At 35.3% G+C, this 16,677-nt stretch overlaps 1 protein-coding gene across 1 annotated transcript in view; it reads left to right on the top strand.

The window, feature by feature from the left end:
• The window catches only part of LOC123692722 (serine-rich adhesin for platelets), a 109,382-nt gene extending 93,066 nt beyond the window's left edge, over positions 1 to 16,316 (top strand). The window contains exons 2-8 of the mRNA XM_045637496.1: positions 9,482 to 9,635; positions 9,872 to 12,293; positions 12,514 to 12,700; positions 13,243 to 13,415; positions 13,782 to 14,007; positions 14,381 to 14,708; positions 14,970 to 16,316. Of these exons, the coding sequence (XP_045493452.1) occupies positions 9,482 to 9,635; positions 9,872 to 12,293; positions 12,514 to 12,700; positions 13,243 to 13,415; positions 13,782 to 14,007; positions 14,381 to 14,708; positions 14,970 to 15,420 (3,941 nt within the window). The 3' untranslated portion in view covers positions 15,421 to 16,316. The remainder of the gene's footprint in view (positions 1 to 9,481; positions 9,636 to 9,871; positions 12,294 to 12,513; positions 12,701 to 13,242; positions 13,416 to 13,781; positions 14,008 to 14,380; positions 14,709 to 14,969) is intronic.
• The last annotated feature ends 361 nt before the right edge of the window (positions 16,317 to 16,677 follow it).

Raw genomic sequence — 16,677 nt, 5'->3', positions numbered from 1 at the left:
TAACCGGCGCTGAAAAAGTATAAAACAAGATTTCAGAATACTGAACTGAACAAAGTTGCTAATGTAGTTGCAAGTAAATGGACACAGTAGACTCTACCAAGATGGCTTCGTTGTAAATTGACAATTATGTCATACAATACTATTCTGAAGTATGCAATATTCCACTAAGTATGTAAAGATAAATTTTCATGTTTGGAAAGGCGTAGTCACACGTTACATAATATACCTATCTACCGTAGCACTTCAACAACGTGTGACTACGCCTTTCCAAACATGAAAATTTATCTTTACATAGTGGAATATTGCATACTTCAGAATAGTATTGTATGACATAATTGTCAATTTACAACGAAGGCATCTTGGTAGAGTCTACTGTGTCCATTTACTTGCAACTACATTAGCAACTTTGTTCAGTTCAGTATTCTGAAATCTTGTTTTATACTTTTTCAGCGCCGGTTATTGTCGTAGTTGGGTTTTAGTTTTTTCACTTTATATTATTTGTACTATTTTGGTGTTAAAGTGTATTTGGGGGCATAATATTAACAAAAGTTAAACTGATGAACTAATAAAGAAGCTATGGACGAAAAGATGTGAATTATATGCAATCAGCCCATGAATACAGGTAAAGTCACGAGCAAATGCTAGTAATATATATATATATTCAAAATGTACAAGGAAAGCGCTTTCAAATGATACCAAACTCGGGATATTTATCTTAACTTTATTTTTTTACTCTGTATGTTTTGTCCGATAGAGGACGCCACATTAGATTTTGTGAAACCCCATATAGCCTATAACCAGCGGACAATTAAGACGCTTCTAATGATATGTCATTTGTCAAATTCTGATAAGTAGTTTAGACGTTACGAGGGAACAGATGAACATACATACATACATACATACATACATACATACATACATACATAGCCTGTCAAAATCATAACCCTCCTTTTGCTTTGCCGTAGTCGGGTAAAAATACCTTGGCACATGGGCGTAGCTAGCCATGGGCTCAAGGTGGGGCAACAATAAAAAATAATATATAACTAGCAACTGTATGTACCAAGTATGTACCCAAAGTTATATCCAGGTCTTCAAATGCCGGCGACCGTACCGCGGGCATTTGCGAAGGCATTTGCGAAGGAATTCGCGAAGCCATTGGCGAAGGCATTCGTGAAGGCATTTGCGAAGGTATTCGCGATGGCATTCGCGAAGGCATTCGCGAAGGCATTTGCGAAGGCATTTGCGAAGGCATTTGCGAAGGCATTGGCGAAGGCATTCGCGATGGCACAGAACTAAATCGAGATAGAAGGAAATAGTTCGTCGATTTATATGAGAACCGACCGTGTAACATTTTGCGTAGGTACTTTGACGTCACGCGAGTCTTTTAGTGATGTTCACAACGTCAAAATAATTGTCCCCTAATAAATAGAAACTAAGTAGGTAGTTAAAACATTTTGTGGAATCGATTTGGGAATCGATTTTGACCTTGACAGAAGAATGAGAATAAAAATGAATGTTAATTTTTACAAGCTTTTTATTAACTTAATCTGTATGTATATGCATGTGTATATGAATGTATGTACATATGTATATATGTACGTTCGGATCAAATCTTGCAATTGAATATTAAAGTAATTTTACTCAACTTATTGAGCTAAAATTTTGCATACATGTGCAAGTCAGGTGACAATATTAAATTCTAGTATCATGGTGCTAAGCTAATGATGGAGACGGAAGGAACTCTCAACCACTTAACATTATTCGCCGAAACTTTGATGGGCCAGTAAACGCACCTTCGTGAAAATGTATGGAACAAAACAGACTGTGTTTCGTAGGAACTAGGAATCCAGATTTTGCTTCCATCCATTTATTTTTCACAAGAGAATCTTTCGGAAAACTGAAACAAATTTGCAATAAGTATATAGTAAATATATTTTAAACCTTCGATATACCTAACAATAATATTATAGGATTAAAAAATAATTATCATTTTTCTGTTTTCAATAGGTATCGATTTGAATCGACTAAGAAATCGGCATTGAAAATCGTTCCGTACAACTCTATATACTTACTTTTGACAGAAAAATGAGAAATCAACCTTTACCGCGTTTCGACAGTTTGGAATGTTTTATTTTCATTGCTGGTTTTCAATGCATGTCCAGTCTGGCGTGTAAAATTAAAGCCGTAATGGAAAAGTAGCATCATTCCGTTACCGTTTACATTAAATTATTACGGAACACAAAAATAAATTGTTTTATAAGTAATAACAGATATTTTAGGGCAAAAAGTACTAACCCGTGAAAGGAAATATTTTTATTGACACCTTCAACTTTTTTGGTGGTGTTTGCACAGTTAATTATCGAGCACGGGGCCATTTTCTGTTTGCATTAGTACGTCACACACGGAGAGAGGTCGTGAATAGACTGAGCATCGTGGCGAGCAAAGACGATGATTAATCGTCTTTTCGCCACGCGAGGTACATACACTCTTTCCTTCTATCTCGATATAGTTCTGTGCGCGATGGCATTCGCGAAGGCATTCGCGAAGGCATTTGCGAAGGCATTTGCGAAGGAATTCGCAAAGGCATTGGCGAAGGCATTCGCGTAGGCATTTGCGAAGGCATTCGCGAAGGCATTTGCGAAGGCATTCGCGATGGCATTCGCGAAGGCATTTGCGAAGGCATTTGCGATGGCATTCGCGAAGGCATTCACGAATGCATTTTTTCTAGTGTAGGCACTAGAAAAAAAAAAGTGTAAAGTAAAAGTATCAGTAAGTTGTAGAACGTGTAACACAACAAAAGTGAAATTGGATAAGTTAGTGGGGTAACTATAATCGGGGTACTATACTCATTTTTCTTACAGTTCATGTTCATGTAGCCTCAGCTATTTTCTTTTTTCGTGTGTAATTCGTTGTTCGAATTATTCTTATTCAAAACACCTTATTGTTCACCTACCACACCACGAAATAGATCCAAAAATCTTCAGCCGTTTGGTCGCTGGGCGTATGACACTTGTTAGTTGTTAGTCAGTCAATTTAGAGGTAAATAATACTAATAAAATTATAAAGGTCGCATTTTCTGTGTCGCCTGGTAGACTTTCGAGAATCGAGTGTGAATTTTCTTACGGATATTAAGCTTAGTAGTTAGGAGGTACTTCAATTTTTAGATTTGGTTAGGTATCTAACTACCTTCCAGGTCAAAGCTAGAGTGGGGCAAGCGCCCCACCCTGCCCCACCGTGGCTACGCCCATGCCTTGGCAATAATGTAATTATTGTTTACAGCCGATACAAGGTGCAGTACTCATTGAATTTTTAATATCCTCTCTCATTGAATTCATAGATAATCTCATGTTTTGGTTACCTTGCATCAGAAGGAGTATAATCTGGTGTGATTTATGGCTCTATGGATAGAACCTTTTAGTATATTGTACGTTTGGATGTTTTTAACTTTTTAGTTAGTTGGATTCCCGGTCTTGGCAAGTGAATTTTGGAAATATATTGTTATGTATTTTTTAAATAAAGGTATGCAAGATCAAATCGTGCCGATTTATGTGGGTGTTTTTTTGTATACTTATATGTCGGTTCTTTATGAAAACCAACAAGTGAAAAAAAAAATGTTTCCTCTCAGCAAAATTTGCTATCTCCAGTATTTTTTAAACATGTTTAAATATTAAAAGCATGACTTTTAATATTTATGTTTTAAGATTTTCCTCGATTATGTCACTGAAAAAGTTCGTGTAAAAAGAGTTGGAAAATTTTGTAAAATTCCATATGAACGTGACTTTAAAAGAAAATATTAATTGAAAAGCTATATAATAAAGGAAACGTGAACAAGGCAAATATTTGTAATGGTAATACCACGTTCGTGATAAGGCACGTATTGTTTATAAAATAACGATAAGCTTAGGTCATCGCATAACGAATCAGGAACTAGGATACCTGTATGTAAATCCTACTTATATTATATAAATGCGAAAATTTGTGAGGATGTATGTTTCTTACTATTTCACAAAAAAAAAACGGATTTTGATGTAACTTGGCAGCACCTTGGCAGTGATATAGTTTATGAGCAGAATAACACATAAGCATATATTATAGCATATAATATATGTATAGCTACTTATATAAATATGTGCTTGATTGCCGCCCGGTGTAACCCCTTGACGAATCTGCGGGCAACGTAGATTTGTCAACGCGAACGGGACAAACCGGGCGGCACAGCTAGTGGTATTATAGCTCAAACTATCCATCTAAAATCTAAATCATCTATTGATTTAGATTTGTATTTGTAAAATATTATTGCCGTCTTCGTGTAAACTGTAAAATAATTATAAAAAAAAATGTTGTGTGGTTTTATGAAACCACGGTAAAAGTGAAACTGTTCGAACGGTTCAACACTGCTGTAGCGCATGTCGCGTGCCGAGTAGGTATACCTACTCGGCAGCCGCGATACACGCGACATGCGCTACACAGACCAAAAAGTTTGAGACGATGTAATAAAAGTTTCACTTTAAAAAGTACTTATAATTATAAAAATATGTTTGTAAATATAAGTTTTATGAAGCTAAAGAATGAAAAAAAAAACAAAACGTTTTTCGCTGATGTAATAGCCCGAAAAATATTATCGTGTCTAGTTAGATGGATAGTTATCCATACTAATATTATAAATGCGAAAGTAACTCTGTCTGTCTGTCTGTTACTCAATCACGCCTTAAACTACTGAACCAATTTGCATGAAATTTGGTATGGAGATATTTTGATACCCGAGAAAGGACATAGGCTTCTTTTTACCTCGGGAAATAGGATAGGTTTTATCCCGGAAATCCCACGGGAACGGGAACTATGCGGGTTTTTCTTTGACTGCGCGGGCGAAGCTGCGGGTGGAAAGCTAGTTTATTATAAATGGCACCATATAAAATTATGTTCGTACATATCGTTATGTTTAAACTATTCTCCGAAACATGTATTGCGTTGACGCATAGTATATACCTTTTACAGGTTGTTTTAACAAAAAATCTCACACATCTATGTCAAGAACTGCGCGATAAAATGACTCAGTACAGTTTAATATAAGTTTTGCGAAAGGGAAATAGATTTTATTACTATATATTATTACTAGCTTTCCGCCCGCGGCTTCGCCCTCGTTATCATCAAAGAAAAACCCGCATAGTTCCCGTTCCCGAGGGATTTCCGGGATAAAACTATCCTATCTCTCAAGTTGGATCGAACTGCACATGGTGTGCGAATTTTATTATAATCGGTTAAGTTGTTTAGGAGTCCATTGAGGACAAACATTGTGACACGAGATTTATAATTTATATATATATATATATATATATATATATTATAAGATAAGATGTGTATAAAAGTATTTAAATTCTGTTACTTCAATTTTTCAAAATATCTGCGGAAGTCCAACGAACCCGGGGGTTTAAAACGTGTGTCGTATTTCTTTTATTTTTTATTTTAGGCTGATTACACTATACAAAACCATAATTATGATTTTGTTTAATTAGAAAATAATAAATATAGGTATCCATTGTTTTTATACAGCACCATTACCATCTTGATTCCCATGGAATAGTTAATAAAAAATATTTTGTCTTCATTTTTTATTAAATTTTTTGCAAATTCAAAGATTTATTAAATATAAAGTTAGTTCTTCTGACAGTCAGTCTTTTGTAGGCGAGGTCTTGAAGGGCTAGACACTTAGTGATGTAACTGTTAGAACTTTCTAGTTATGTAATGTGCTACTGGTAACTGTTTTTGTAATGTGCACAGTGCATGTAGGTATAGGTAAAAAATGCTTATATATTTCAAAAAAATATAATACCTATATAAGTCGAAAAAAGGATTAGATTCCAAACGGATATTCATAATTGTCTGCCACGTCCGAAAAGGAAGAAATTACAGAATTTATTGTAATTTACGACACGACGTTATAATATAAAATGTTATAATGAAATCTAATTAGTTAATCAATAAAATTTATATTTTTTTTCTAAGAAAATAAAACACGTAGCATATTCCATCACCAGCTCCTAAACTATCAGTCAATAGACTGTTAAACAATGCAGAAACACAATTAGTATTCAAAGAGAATTCCCATTCATACCATATTGTATAGTTGTGCAACTCTTTTTAGGACTCATACAAACGGAACTTGTTGCATGGCTTTTAAATTATATTTTAGTTAAAGAATTTTAAATAGGTTTTATAACAGAAAAATTCTATGAACAGAAAAAAACATTGCGATACGAAGTACGAACTTGCGTTTTTCGTTTTAACAAACACCTGCAATCAGACCTCAGCAATCGAACTTTGATTTGAGCTTATAGACAGACAGCTAGAAGCTGCGTTTTTCCCTTGTGGAACGGTGATTACTTCTTTTAGTATTAAACGATTTATTGATACCAATATTTTTTATGAAAACAAAAACAGTCCAATCATTTAACCTTATTGTATAAGCCCAGATTAAAAAAAAAAAAAACATCGATTAAATATGACAAATAACAGAAAATTCAAAGCGATTGTACAAATAAGCAAACCGGGCAAACTCCGTTTCGCCACCAGAGACACCTTTTCTTTGCTATAAACCTCACGGAGCCCGAGACCTTTCCAACGAATGCAAAACCGTGGAAATCGGTTGGTGTGTTCTGGAGTTAGCGTCAGGAAGGAAAACCTGACTTATTTTTATATAGGTAGTAGGTAGATTAAAAAAAGTAAAACTACTTCTAAATAGTATTTCAAAGTGCGTGTCAAACATCCGTCAAAACAAAACACATCAAAGTGTGATACACTTTCACAAAATTATGATACTGGTGTTTTTAAATAGATTTAGCGCGAAATTCGACCTAGATAACATGGGTTTTAGTTTCATTCTAGACTTTAAATTCACTTATAAAAAAGCGTATGTGCCGAGCACACGTGTCAGTGAAACTTCTTTGGCAATATTCAAAGATACCAAAATCGTCGCCTTACTCCATGACGTGTCGGTATTGCCATGACGCGACATTGAAATTTTTACAAAAACAAATAGACCACTTTGCGTGAATAAAATGAATGAACATTAATTATTAATTTGCTGATTACTACAAAGATCTTCTGATCTAATTGATCTCAACCTTAACATTATTCCAATAAAATTATTGCGTTGAAACAAAAGAAATAAATAATAGATAATGATGTTATTCAACAGATTATATAAAGCTAACCGTGTTTCAGTTGGGATCTACTTGCGCACGCGTTGCGTTTTAAGCGGTCGCTTGGCTAGTAGTGCGGACCGTTAGCTAGTGATGTTGGCAATGTCGATAGAATACGTGATTTTTATGAACTTTCCTGTCGTTTTTTTTACCAGTGGAGATCAACGGCTTTACAATGGTTTTAGTATTGATAACATCTGAGTTAATTAGTTGACATAATAGAAATTACAGAATGCCGACTTATTATCAAAATTGTTTCGAATTGCTCTTCATTAAATATTTGTAAAAATTTTCTTATTAGTTTATGTAAATAGGTATTTATTGTTATGTTAAAATAGAACAAATTTACGACACGAAACTTGTATTCTGATATTTGATATAATGTAGCACAGGACGTTTAAAAACCCAAATTCCTAACTTAATTTCTTTTTCTCCGTTTATAATTTGTGTCTTTAAATCTCATCTATCTATTTAGCAACCTGTTCATTGATGAACATGTAACATTTACAAATTTACAAAATACTAAACTATCGACAAATTTTATCGACACACAACATCACTATCTCTAATAGAGCCGTGCAGCGACCGACAATGAGGACAACTATGCATTCGCACGCGACCTCCTCTGTGAATATTAACTAAAGTTACTAGCTTGTATCAAGGCTTGTTATTTGTTAAATTATTGTTTTGTATACGTATGTAAACGTAGGACTTGTAAACTAATATAATAAATACTAAAGTAATTCTGTTTGTCAGTCTGTCTATCTCTTCTTCACGCCTTAACCACTGTAGCGATTTAGATGAAATTCCATGAATTAAATGGATGAGAGATAGCTTGAGACCTGAGAAAATACAAAGGACAGGTTTTATCCAAGATACTCGTATCACACGGGAACGGTAACTATGCGGGTTTTTATATAACTACGCGGGCTAAACCGCGGGTGGAAAGCTTATATATATAATGTAATTTTACTTCGGTACATATCCTCGATGAATAGAAAAACATTGAATGAAATAAACAGCATTCGAACTGAATCATTATTTGGTATGAAATTGTTCCTAAAACTTAACCAGATTCTGTTTTTCTTGTAACAAAATATCACATCCTTTAAACAATGCGTATAAATCCAATGTCAAATAGTGTTTACAAAATGTTAAGTAATATAAGACAATGCACCAAAAGTTTTTGTTAGCAGCAAGCATTGTTCAATGGGAATGATTGTGAATTGTTAATTCTGTTTGTAAATGTGCAAGAGTTTTTTTTTAATTTATACGCGTATTATTTCCCTGTAACATGTTTGTATTAGTGTAACTGGGTAGTATGAAGTGTGTAATCATTTTAATCTAGATTCTAGAATATGTTTTTTATTGCATGGAGAAAGGCAAAGTTTTTTTTTTCTTAATCGATCTAATATTATGGCTAATTAGTATTTACATATAAGATACAAAAAAATAAATAAAATGAAAAAATATGCCTCAACATACTGAAAGTTATGTCACCTAGTGGAGAGATTTTTCGGACAACTTCAAAATTAAGTTATTACTTTTTAACGTATGACATAGGTCTTCATTAATCACTTTTAAAATCCTAATAAATAAATTTTATACTAATCTACTCTATAAATTCAAAAATAAGTTTCCTAAAGTTTCAATATCTTTTGATATAATTCACATAATCCTTTTGTAAACCGTTTAGCAACTTTGCGAACATAAGCGACAGTTCGCGTGACGAGATAATAATTCTAACAATCAAATGATCCTTCACTTGAAACAAAAGTGTGGCCGTGACATACTGGCTGAGAAAGTCGTCTTCAGACATGGTAATGTAATTATTGCTGTGTAATTTTAATCAATCGTTTGTTTAAGGCTATGGCTTTTGTGTATTCTTTACAACAATAAAGTGACTTCTTTTACTATATCTGTATATAACTACTATTAGTTGCGATTCGGTCCTGCGGACCTGTGGCCCTGTAGTAAAATGCAACCCTTTTTGCGATTAAGGTGCATATGACAAAGATTAATATTGAATACAAACAAATAAATAATAATAGTTTAGAGCACGATCAATAATTTCAAAAATATTGTTTTATTTAAAAGTTAAATATCGCTAAGACTCGAAGGATTCTCAAGTTAATTTTTCTAGCGAGCAAGATTATAAGAAGTATATTTTATGAAGCGGCTTGTGAACAAAGGTCGACTATCTACAGTACCACGACCTAGAAAACTCCCCCATACCAATACTAGTAATGCATACGAAACTAATTGTACGTCTTCCATTGCAGGCTCAGTACGGCGGAGCACGACTCAAAGCAGTTCGAACACGACGAGGAACTCGCAACTCCTCTCAGTCCTCGCTGCGAGGCGGCGGCAACTCCTCACGGGACGCCTCGCCAGTCACATCAATACTCTTGCTACTATAGCGAATAAACCACACAAGTATGTTTTCTTATTAGAATCATGTTAGTTATTAGAAGGCTACATGTTGGCTCCGTGTGAATACAATGTCATTCAAATTAAACAATAGCCTATAGGCTTTTTATTAAAAGTTTTCAGAATTAGTTGCAGTATATCCTTGTATTGAAATATTTAACTTGGTAAAAAATATTATAAACAGTAAGAAAATCAACAATTTTATCAAGCAAACGTTTAACTGATATTTTTCTCAATTTCAGAACCAACACCACCTTCGCTCAATTAGAAATTCGTGACTCAAATAATAGTGTCGTAAAAAGGATAACATTTGACAACTCGAGTAATGAAGCCATAGCACCGACTTTAAAACTGATCACTAACGATGGAGTTAAAGAAACACGACAAGATATTAAACCACACGAGATAAGACACTTATTTATACCTAGGATATATCAAGATAATAAAAACAGAGCAGGATTTTTAAACAATCGACGATTTAACAAAACGAATGCTGCTGATACGAAGACTGAAAGTTCTATAATATACGTCCCACCAGAGAAAGGAGAGGAATTGGATAAAGGTATCGAATTAGACCCAGAAGAGGAATTCCAAGTTGATGAATCCAATCACGGCTTATATTTATTGAATTATTCTGATACTGATAATGTTACACAAAGTCCACCTGTAGCTCCTAACAAAACAACGTCCAGTAATGAAATTAAAGAAAATGCTACATTAATAACTGAAGCAATATCCGTAACTACTGAAAAGGCCGTGGAAACCACTCCTAAGGTTGAAGAACAAGAGAAAGAAAAAGTAGAAGTAAATACAATAGCTAACAGTACAGATGTTCAGAATACAAAGTTAATTAAAGTAGAGCATGAAAAAGATAAAACAAATCAAACATTATTTATGTCACAAGAGATTTATAACCATTTTCGGCCGTTAGAAACAGAACTTCCCGATGAAGAAATGGCGCCTTTTATATATTTTGGTCAAAAACTAGGTGGTCCTGTAATAAACGATAACTTGACAAATTCGCCCTCATTATCAGCTTCTACTAAAGCCGCTAATTTTATTGTGGCTCCATCTGAAAAAAGGAAATTTAATTCACGATACTCAGCAACAGAAAAATATAGGAATACTAGTGCTGGTGAAGATGAAATTAATGAAGATATGGACGTTTCAGTTGTTAAAAATGTTATAGAAAAGAATAAAATAAGAAACACAGTCAAGGGACCGGCTCCTGCAAGACACGTTGGTTTGGTTAATGCTTATAGAAAATATCCGAGTACCACTCAAAAGCCACTGAACATTGGACAGTTAAATGTCACTGAACCTATCGTACAAAATGTAACGCCGAGTATACAAAATAAAACCAAAGATGTTCTATCGAATACAACTGTAAATCCTGTTGAAAATGTAAATGGAACTGCCATCAAAGACAATTTAAACAAAACAACTACACCTCCCACATCTTCCACACCACCTCTGATTCGTAATTTTACTCGTAATTATTTCAATCTACGTCGACGTCCATCAAAGATAACCACTCTTTTGAGTACTGAAAGCAGTCTGAATGCTCCAGTGGTTAACACAACTACAGAAAAAGCATCAACTTCTGTATATACAGCTGTTGTAACATCCGTGTCGATAACTTCATCTGTGAGAGGACAAAATAAAACAGATCCTATTACTAATGAATCGGATAATAGTACAAGTGAAATAACATCTGGAAATATACAGGATAAGTCGAATGTTACAGATGAGATTATAATTTATTTCAATGACACGGAAACAACAGCTATACCGACAACAACGACCACAACCACATTAAAACCATACAGACATAGGATCAGAATAAGAACTACGACGACTGAAAATCCTTTCCATAACACCACAAAAACTACGCAAGCTCCAATAACGTATAAACCGATTGAATCTCCGTTAACCAGTGAAAAATATAATGGAGATCTGAGTGTAGAAACGATAACATCTAAAATATCTGAAAGGCTAGCCAGTCTATTCCGACAAAATGATTATGATAACGCTACGAATGGGATAACAATTCGACCAAAGAATATACTAAAAAGACGGCGACCAACGACTACTTCGACAACAACAACAACAACTACGAGTACAATAAAGCCAACTGTTAGTACACGTGAAGAATCTACGACGCTACTCCCAACGACCACAGCGCAAGAAACTACGACACAAAGAAACGAAGTTACTGAATCGATCTTAAAAACTTTAATCGTCACGTCTCGATCAGCATCATCGAGTTCAACAACTCTGCAACTCACAAACATGACGCAAGTTGAAAACGATACTGTGCTTAATTTAACTAGAGTTAAGAATGAAAGCGACACTCAGAACGAAGTTGTTATAGAGGCAGAAAAGACATACACAGCGTCATACGTCTTAGCTGGTCTTGGATTTCTTCCAGTGATAGCTGTTGTAGGTTTTGTATTAAGGAACTTACTGAATAAGAAAACGAAAGAAATCGACACGGAATATGAAGGATACTTCGACGATGGCAGCGATATTAAGAAAGAATCGCCGATCACGCCTGTAGCTCGACCGCCGATACCGCCGCCTACAAAACCAGATCAAAAATGGGAATTCCCAAGAAATAAGCTTAGGTTACAAACGCTATTGGGTCAAGGAAATTTCGGACAGGTTAGTATATGTTCACACTTTCCTACATAATATCAGAAATCATATCAGCGCTAATCTCAGAAAGTACTGGTCCGATTTGAAAAATTCTTTCGGTGTTAGATAGCCCATTCATTGAGACTATAGTTATATCATCACGCTAAGACCAACAGGAGTGGGTGAAACCGAGGAGCGAAGCTAGTGTAATGATAAAAGAACTAAAAATGATTTTACTTAATTCCAGGTATGGAAAGCTGAGGCAGACGATCTGAACGGTCACGATGGTCTGACCCGTTTAGTAGCTGTGAAGACTATTAAGGAGTCAGCGTCACAGAAGGAGAAGCAGGAGCTTTTGCACGAGATCTACATCATGCAGAAGATCGGGACACACCCCAACGTGGTGACGCTGCTCGCTTGTTGTACTGAACAAGGTGGGTATGATAGATTGAAGATTTGGTAATATATATGGTCATAATGGCAATTATTATTGTAAATTAGCAATTGCCTATGGCTGAAATTTGCTCTGGTACATTATGGGTCTGTTTGTTCGTTGGAATTTTTCGTAACCTACAGAGTATGCTAAAATGGATTAAAATTGTTGTTAAACTGCAGAGCAGTTTAAAATGTCTTGACCTTTTTAATTTTGTTTTGAGTTACGTTTAAGTATATAGCATGCATAATTGTGTGTTTATGTTGTTTGCAATTATTATCAAAAAGAGCTTTATGGTACATGCTGAAATTATTGGTATAACAGTTTATATAGTTTATCATGTGGAAACCTGTTTCAAAGCCCTACCTCCTAATGATAGCTCTCTATCTTCTAATAACACAGCACAGCAGTTTATCTAATTTATTACTTGAAAACGTATTCCAGAGCCCTACCTCCTCATAATGGATAATTGTGCTAGCTCTCTATCTTCTAATAACACAGCACAGCAGTTTATGTAATTTATTACTTGAAAACGTATTCCAGAGCCCTACCTCCTCATAATGGAGTACGTGATGTGCGGCAAGCTGCTGACGTACCTGCGCGAGCGGCGCTCCCGCCCCGACCGGTTCAGCGGGGGCGGCTCCGTCACCTCCAGGGATCTCACCGTGTTCGCGTATTGCGTGGCCAGGGGGATGGACTATATCGCTTCTAAGGGGGTGAGTTCCGATCACCATTTAATTCTATGGATATTGTATAAAAACTCTGTTTTATCTTATATTCCCTAACTCAAATATCTTGTTTGAATGTTCGTTAGGTTAATAATTGACTTGTGACGTAACAAAATGGCGCAGTATCGATCGTATTCTTAGTTGAATCGCAAAGTACATCGATTATATACGCTCAATAAAAAAACTGCATGGAATTGGCAGAGTTTTGATTCAGACATTTTTTGAGTGTCATTTTTAGTTTGGTTTAAAGAACCACCACCTTTACTTTTATCGTAAGAGAGATTGCTTGTTTCTGATTTTATTATTATTTATATATTACGCTAAACTGTGGCTAAACTGTTTTGCATATTGCAGATCGTACACCGCGACCTAGCCGCTCGCAATGTACTAGTCGACCACAACAAGCTATGCAAGATCGCGGACTTCGGCATGTCGCGGTGCGCGGGCGCCGCGGCGCGGGCTGCGCGGGGCGCGCTGCCTGTGCGGTGGATGGCCCCTGAAGCCTTGCTGTATAATGTGTACAGCCATCACTCGGATGTGTGGGCCTTTGGGATACTGCTGTGGGAGATTGTTACGCTTGGTAAGTTGGTTAGTGAAGGTGTGATAGATGTCGGTATGTGTGGTAGTGCTAGTTCTGATGTGAAACATATGATGGCGCCTAAAGCATTGTAGACTTTAGTAAAAGGTGCATAGACACCTGTGAGTTGCATTTTTAATGGTTTTTCGTGGCGCTGTGTACGCTAAATTTTCATTACATGGTACAGTTATAGGATTAATCGTTTTAGTCTTTAAAACAGAATGTTTCTTTTGTATTTATACATCCCTTCATTTTATGTAACTAGCATATATATCATTTCTTTTACTGAAAATTTCAAGTTAGTCACTGTTTCCAATATTTTCAAGTCATCAAATCATCATTCATAATTCATATAGTAATTGTTTTTATACTCCAGGCTCAACACCATACGCAGCGATGTCAGGTCGGGAAGTCCTCACCGCGGTCACAGAGGGCTACCGGCTCGAGCGCCCTCCACACTGCAAGCCGCAACTCTACCGGGCAATGCATGCCTGCTGGCACGCGGACCCGAACCAACGACCCACGTTTGCCCAACTAAAGTCTCAACTAGCAGAACTGCTGGATAATGAACCCGTGGAAGGGAATTACGTGGATCTGGACTCGTTTTACCAAGAATCGTCCGTGTATAGCGATCCGTCGGCGATTATTAATGATGAGGAGGGGCTGTCGGCGGAGTATGATAGGGAAAGGCGGGTGTTTAGAGAGTAAGTAATTTATTTGTACTAACTTAGTTGGGATGCTATTTCTTGTGTTTTCTGAATGTGACCTATTTATTAAATTTAAAAATAAAATTTTCTACTTCGTTGAATAATAATAAACTAATGCTCAATAGATACGAATACTTCGTAACATTGTAAGGTAGTCAAATTTTTGGTTAAGTGATTTTAATATTTTACAAAAATCCTAAATTAATTTTGTATGAAACCTATTTTTCAATTTAACGATACCTTTTTTTCCCCTTCCAGATTAAAAACGGGCCAAGGAAAGTTCGAGAACAGAGCGTTCAACTTGCGCGATGAAGAGATGCGCAATAAATTCGGTATCGGCACGCCCCGTATGGGCGGCTTCGGCATCCGCGACCTGAACTTCGAGAGAAACTTCTCTGACGGCGAATTCGCGGACCGGAGTTTCACTGACAAAAACTTCGCTGACAGAAACTTCGCCGACAAGAACTTCGCCGACAAAAACTTCACTGACAGAAATTTCACCGACAAAAACTTTAACGATCCTAACTTTGTTGAGCGAAAAGATGGGAAACTGTCGACCTCCAGTTTTCATAGGGATAGAGAAAGGGAGAATCCTTTAGTAAGCAGGAATAGTTTCAATGGATTTCCCCGGATAAATGCCAACAATCACTTTCAAATGACGCCCGACGGAAGGAACAAAAGAGTCTCCGAGTTTGAATGTGATATCTAAGGACTGAAGTTCGATAGAAAATTTTGTGTCGCAAAAAGTGTTCTTGTATTGATTAAAATTCCGAATTTCTATTGGTAGAAAAGTTTTCGAATTTTATAGCTCGATACAGTGCAGTCTAACGAACTGTTTCTTTATTGATTGAGGAAAAAGCCTCGATCAAAAGAAATCTTGTTTGATTAATTGGACTTTGGTTTTAAACCTGATATTTAACTAGATAAAAACTACGAGTTTAGGGCCGATTTTACAATTTTTGTTTAAAATTTATCCGTCCAATAAAGTTACACGAACATTTTAAAATGTCACCTGTAATCTGTCAAATACGGACAATTAGAATACATTTTTGAAATGTTAGTTTAATACGTTATTCGATGACCATTTAACCAACGATTGAAAAATCAGCCCTTAATTATTTGAATTGGACGTTCATTGACTGACTTATTCGTAGGAGCGTGGAATTCATGACATTAGGCTTTAAAATTGATTTCAATTGTATGAAATTTGTGTAAATTGTATTGTAAATAGTTCTATTTATAACAGTATTCTGCTGAGCTGGGTGTAGTTGTAAATAATGTTAAGTTTAGTATAGAGCACAGGTTTCGATATTTACTAAATGCGTGTTATTTTTCACAAGATTTATTGTATGTTGGAATTCTACACATTTTTAACATATTTTTCAAGAACAAGCCGTGGTGCTAAAATGGCTTGTATTGTAAATGTATTTTAACAATTTATGTATAATGTTATATTGTATATTTGTGGAATTTATTTTATTTCAAATCTCAGTTCAATATTACTGTCTAGTCTAAAATTTATAGTTATTGGATTGTAAAGATCTGTTTAAAATATAAGTTTGAAAGATTTATTTTATTAAATAAAGTAATATGAAATGATTATAATTTTTGTTTTTTTTCCTATCCTTATGTAACCTATGAAATGTAGAAACTTAAATCTATAGTAATATATAAAGCTGAAGAGTTTTGTTTCAAACTCAAACTCAAACATTTATTTATTCAATTAGACTTCTTCGAGAAGCACTTTTGAAACGTCAATACATATTTTTAACATTTACCACCGATTCGGAAAGCAGTATCTATGGAGAAGAATCGGCAAGAAACTCCATAGTTGCTCTTTTAAATCATTTCAGTATTACAATTTAATTTTACAAAATATGTAAGTAACTGTACGTATATATCATAATATGCCAAAGAACTGTCCTGTGGTTTTTACGCGACAACCCTCCATGGGTTTTTATCTTCC

The sequence above is a fragment of the Colias croceus genome, chromosome 6, assembly GCF_905220415.1.
Source record: "Colias croceus chromosome 6, ilColCroc2.1".
Taxonomy (NCBI): Eukaryota; Metazoa; Arthropoda; class Insecta; order Lepidoptera; family Pieridae; genus Colias; species Colias croceus.
This window is presented reverse-complemented; position numbering and strand designations above follow the sequence as displayed.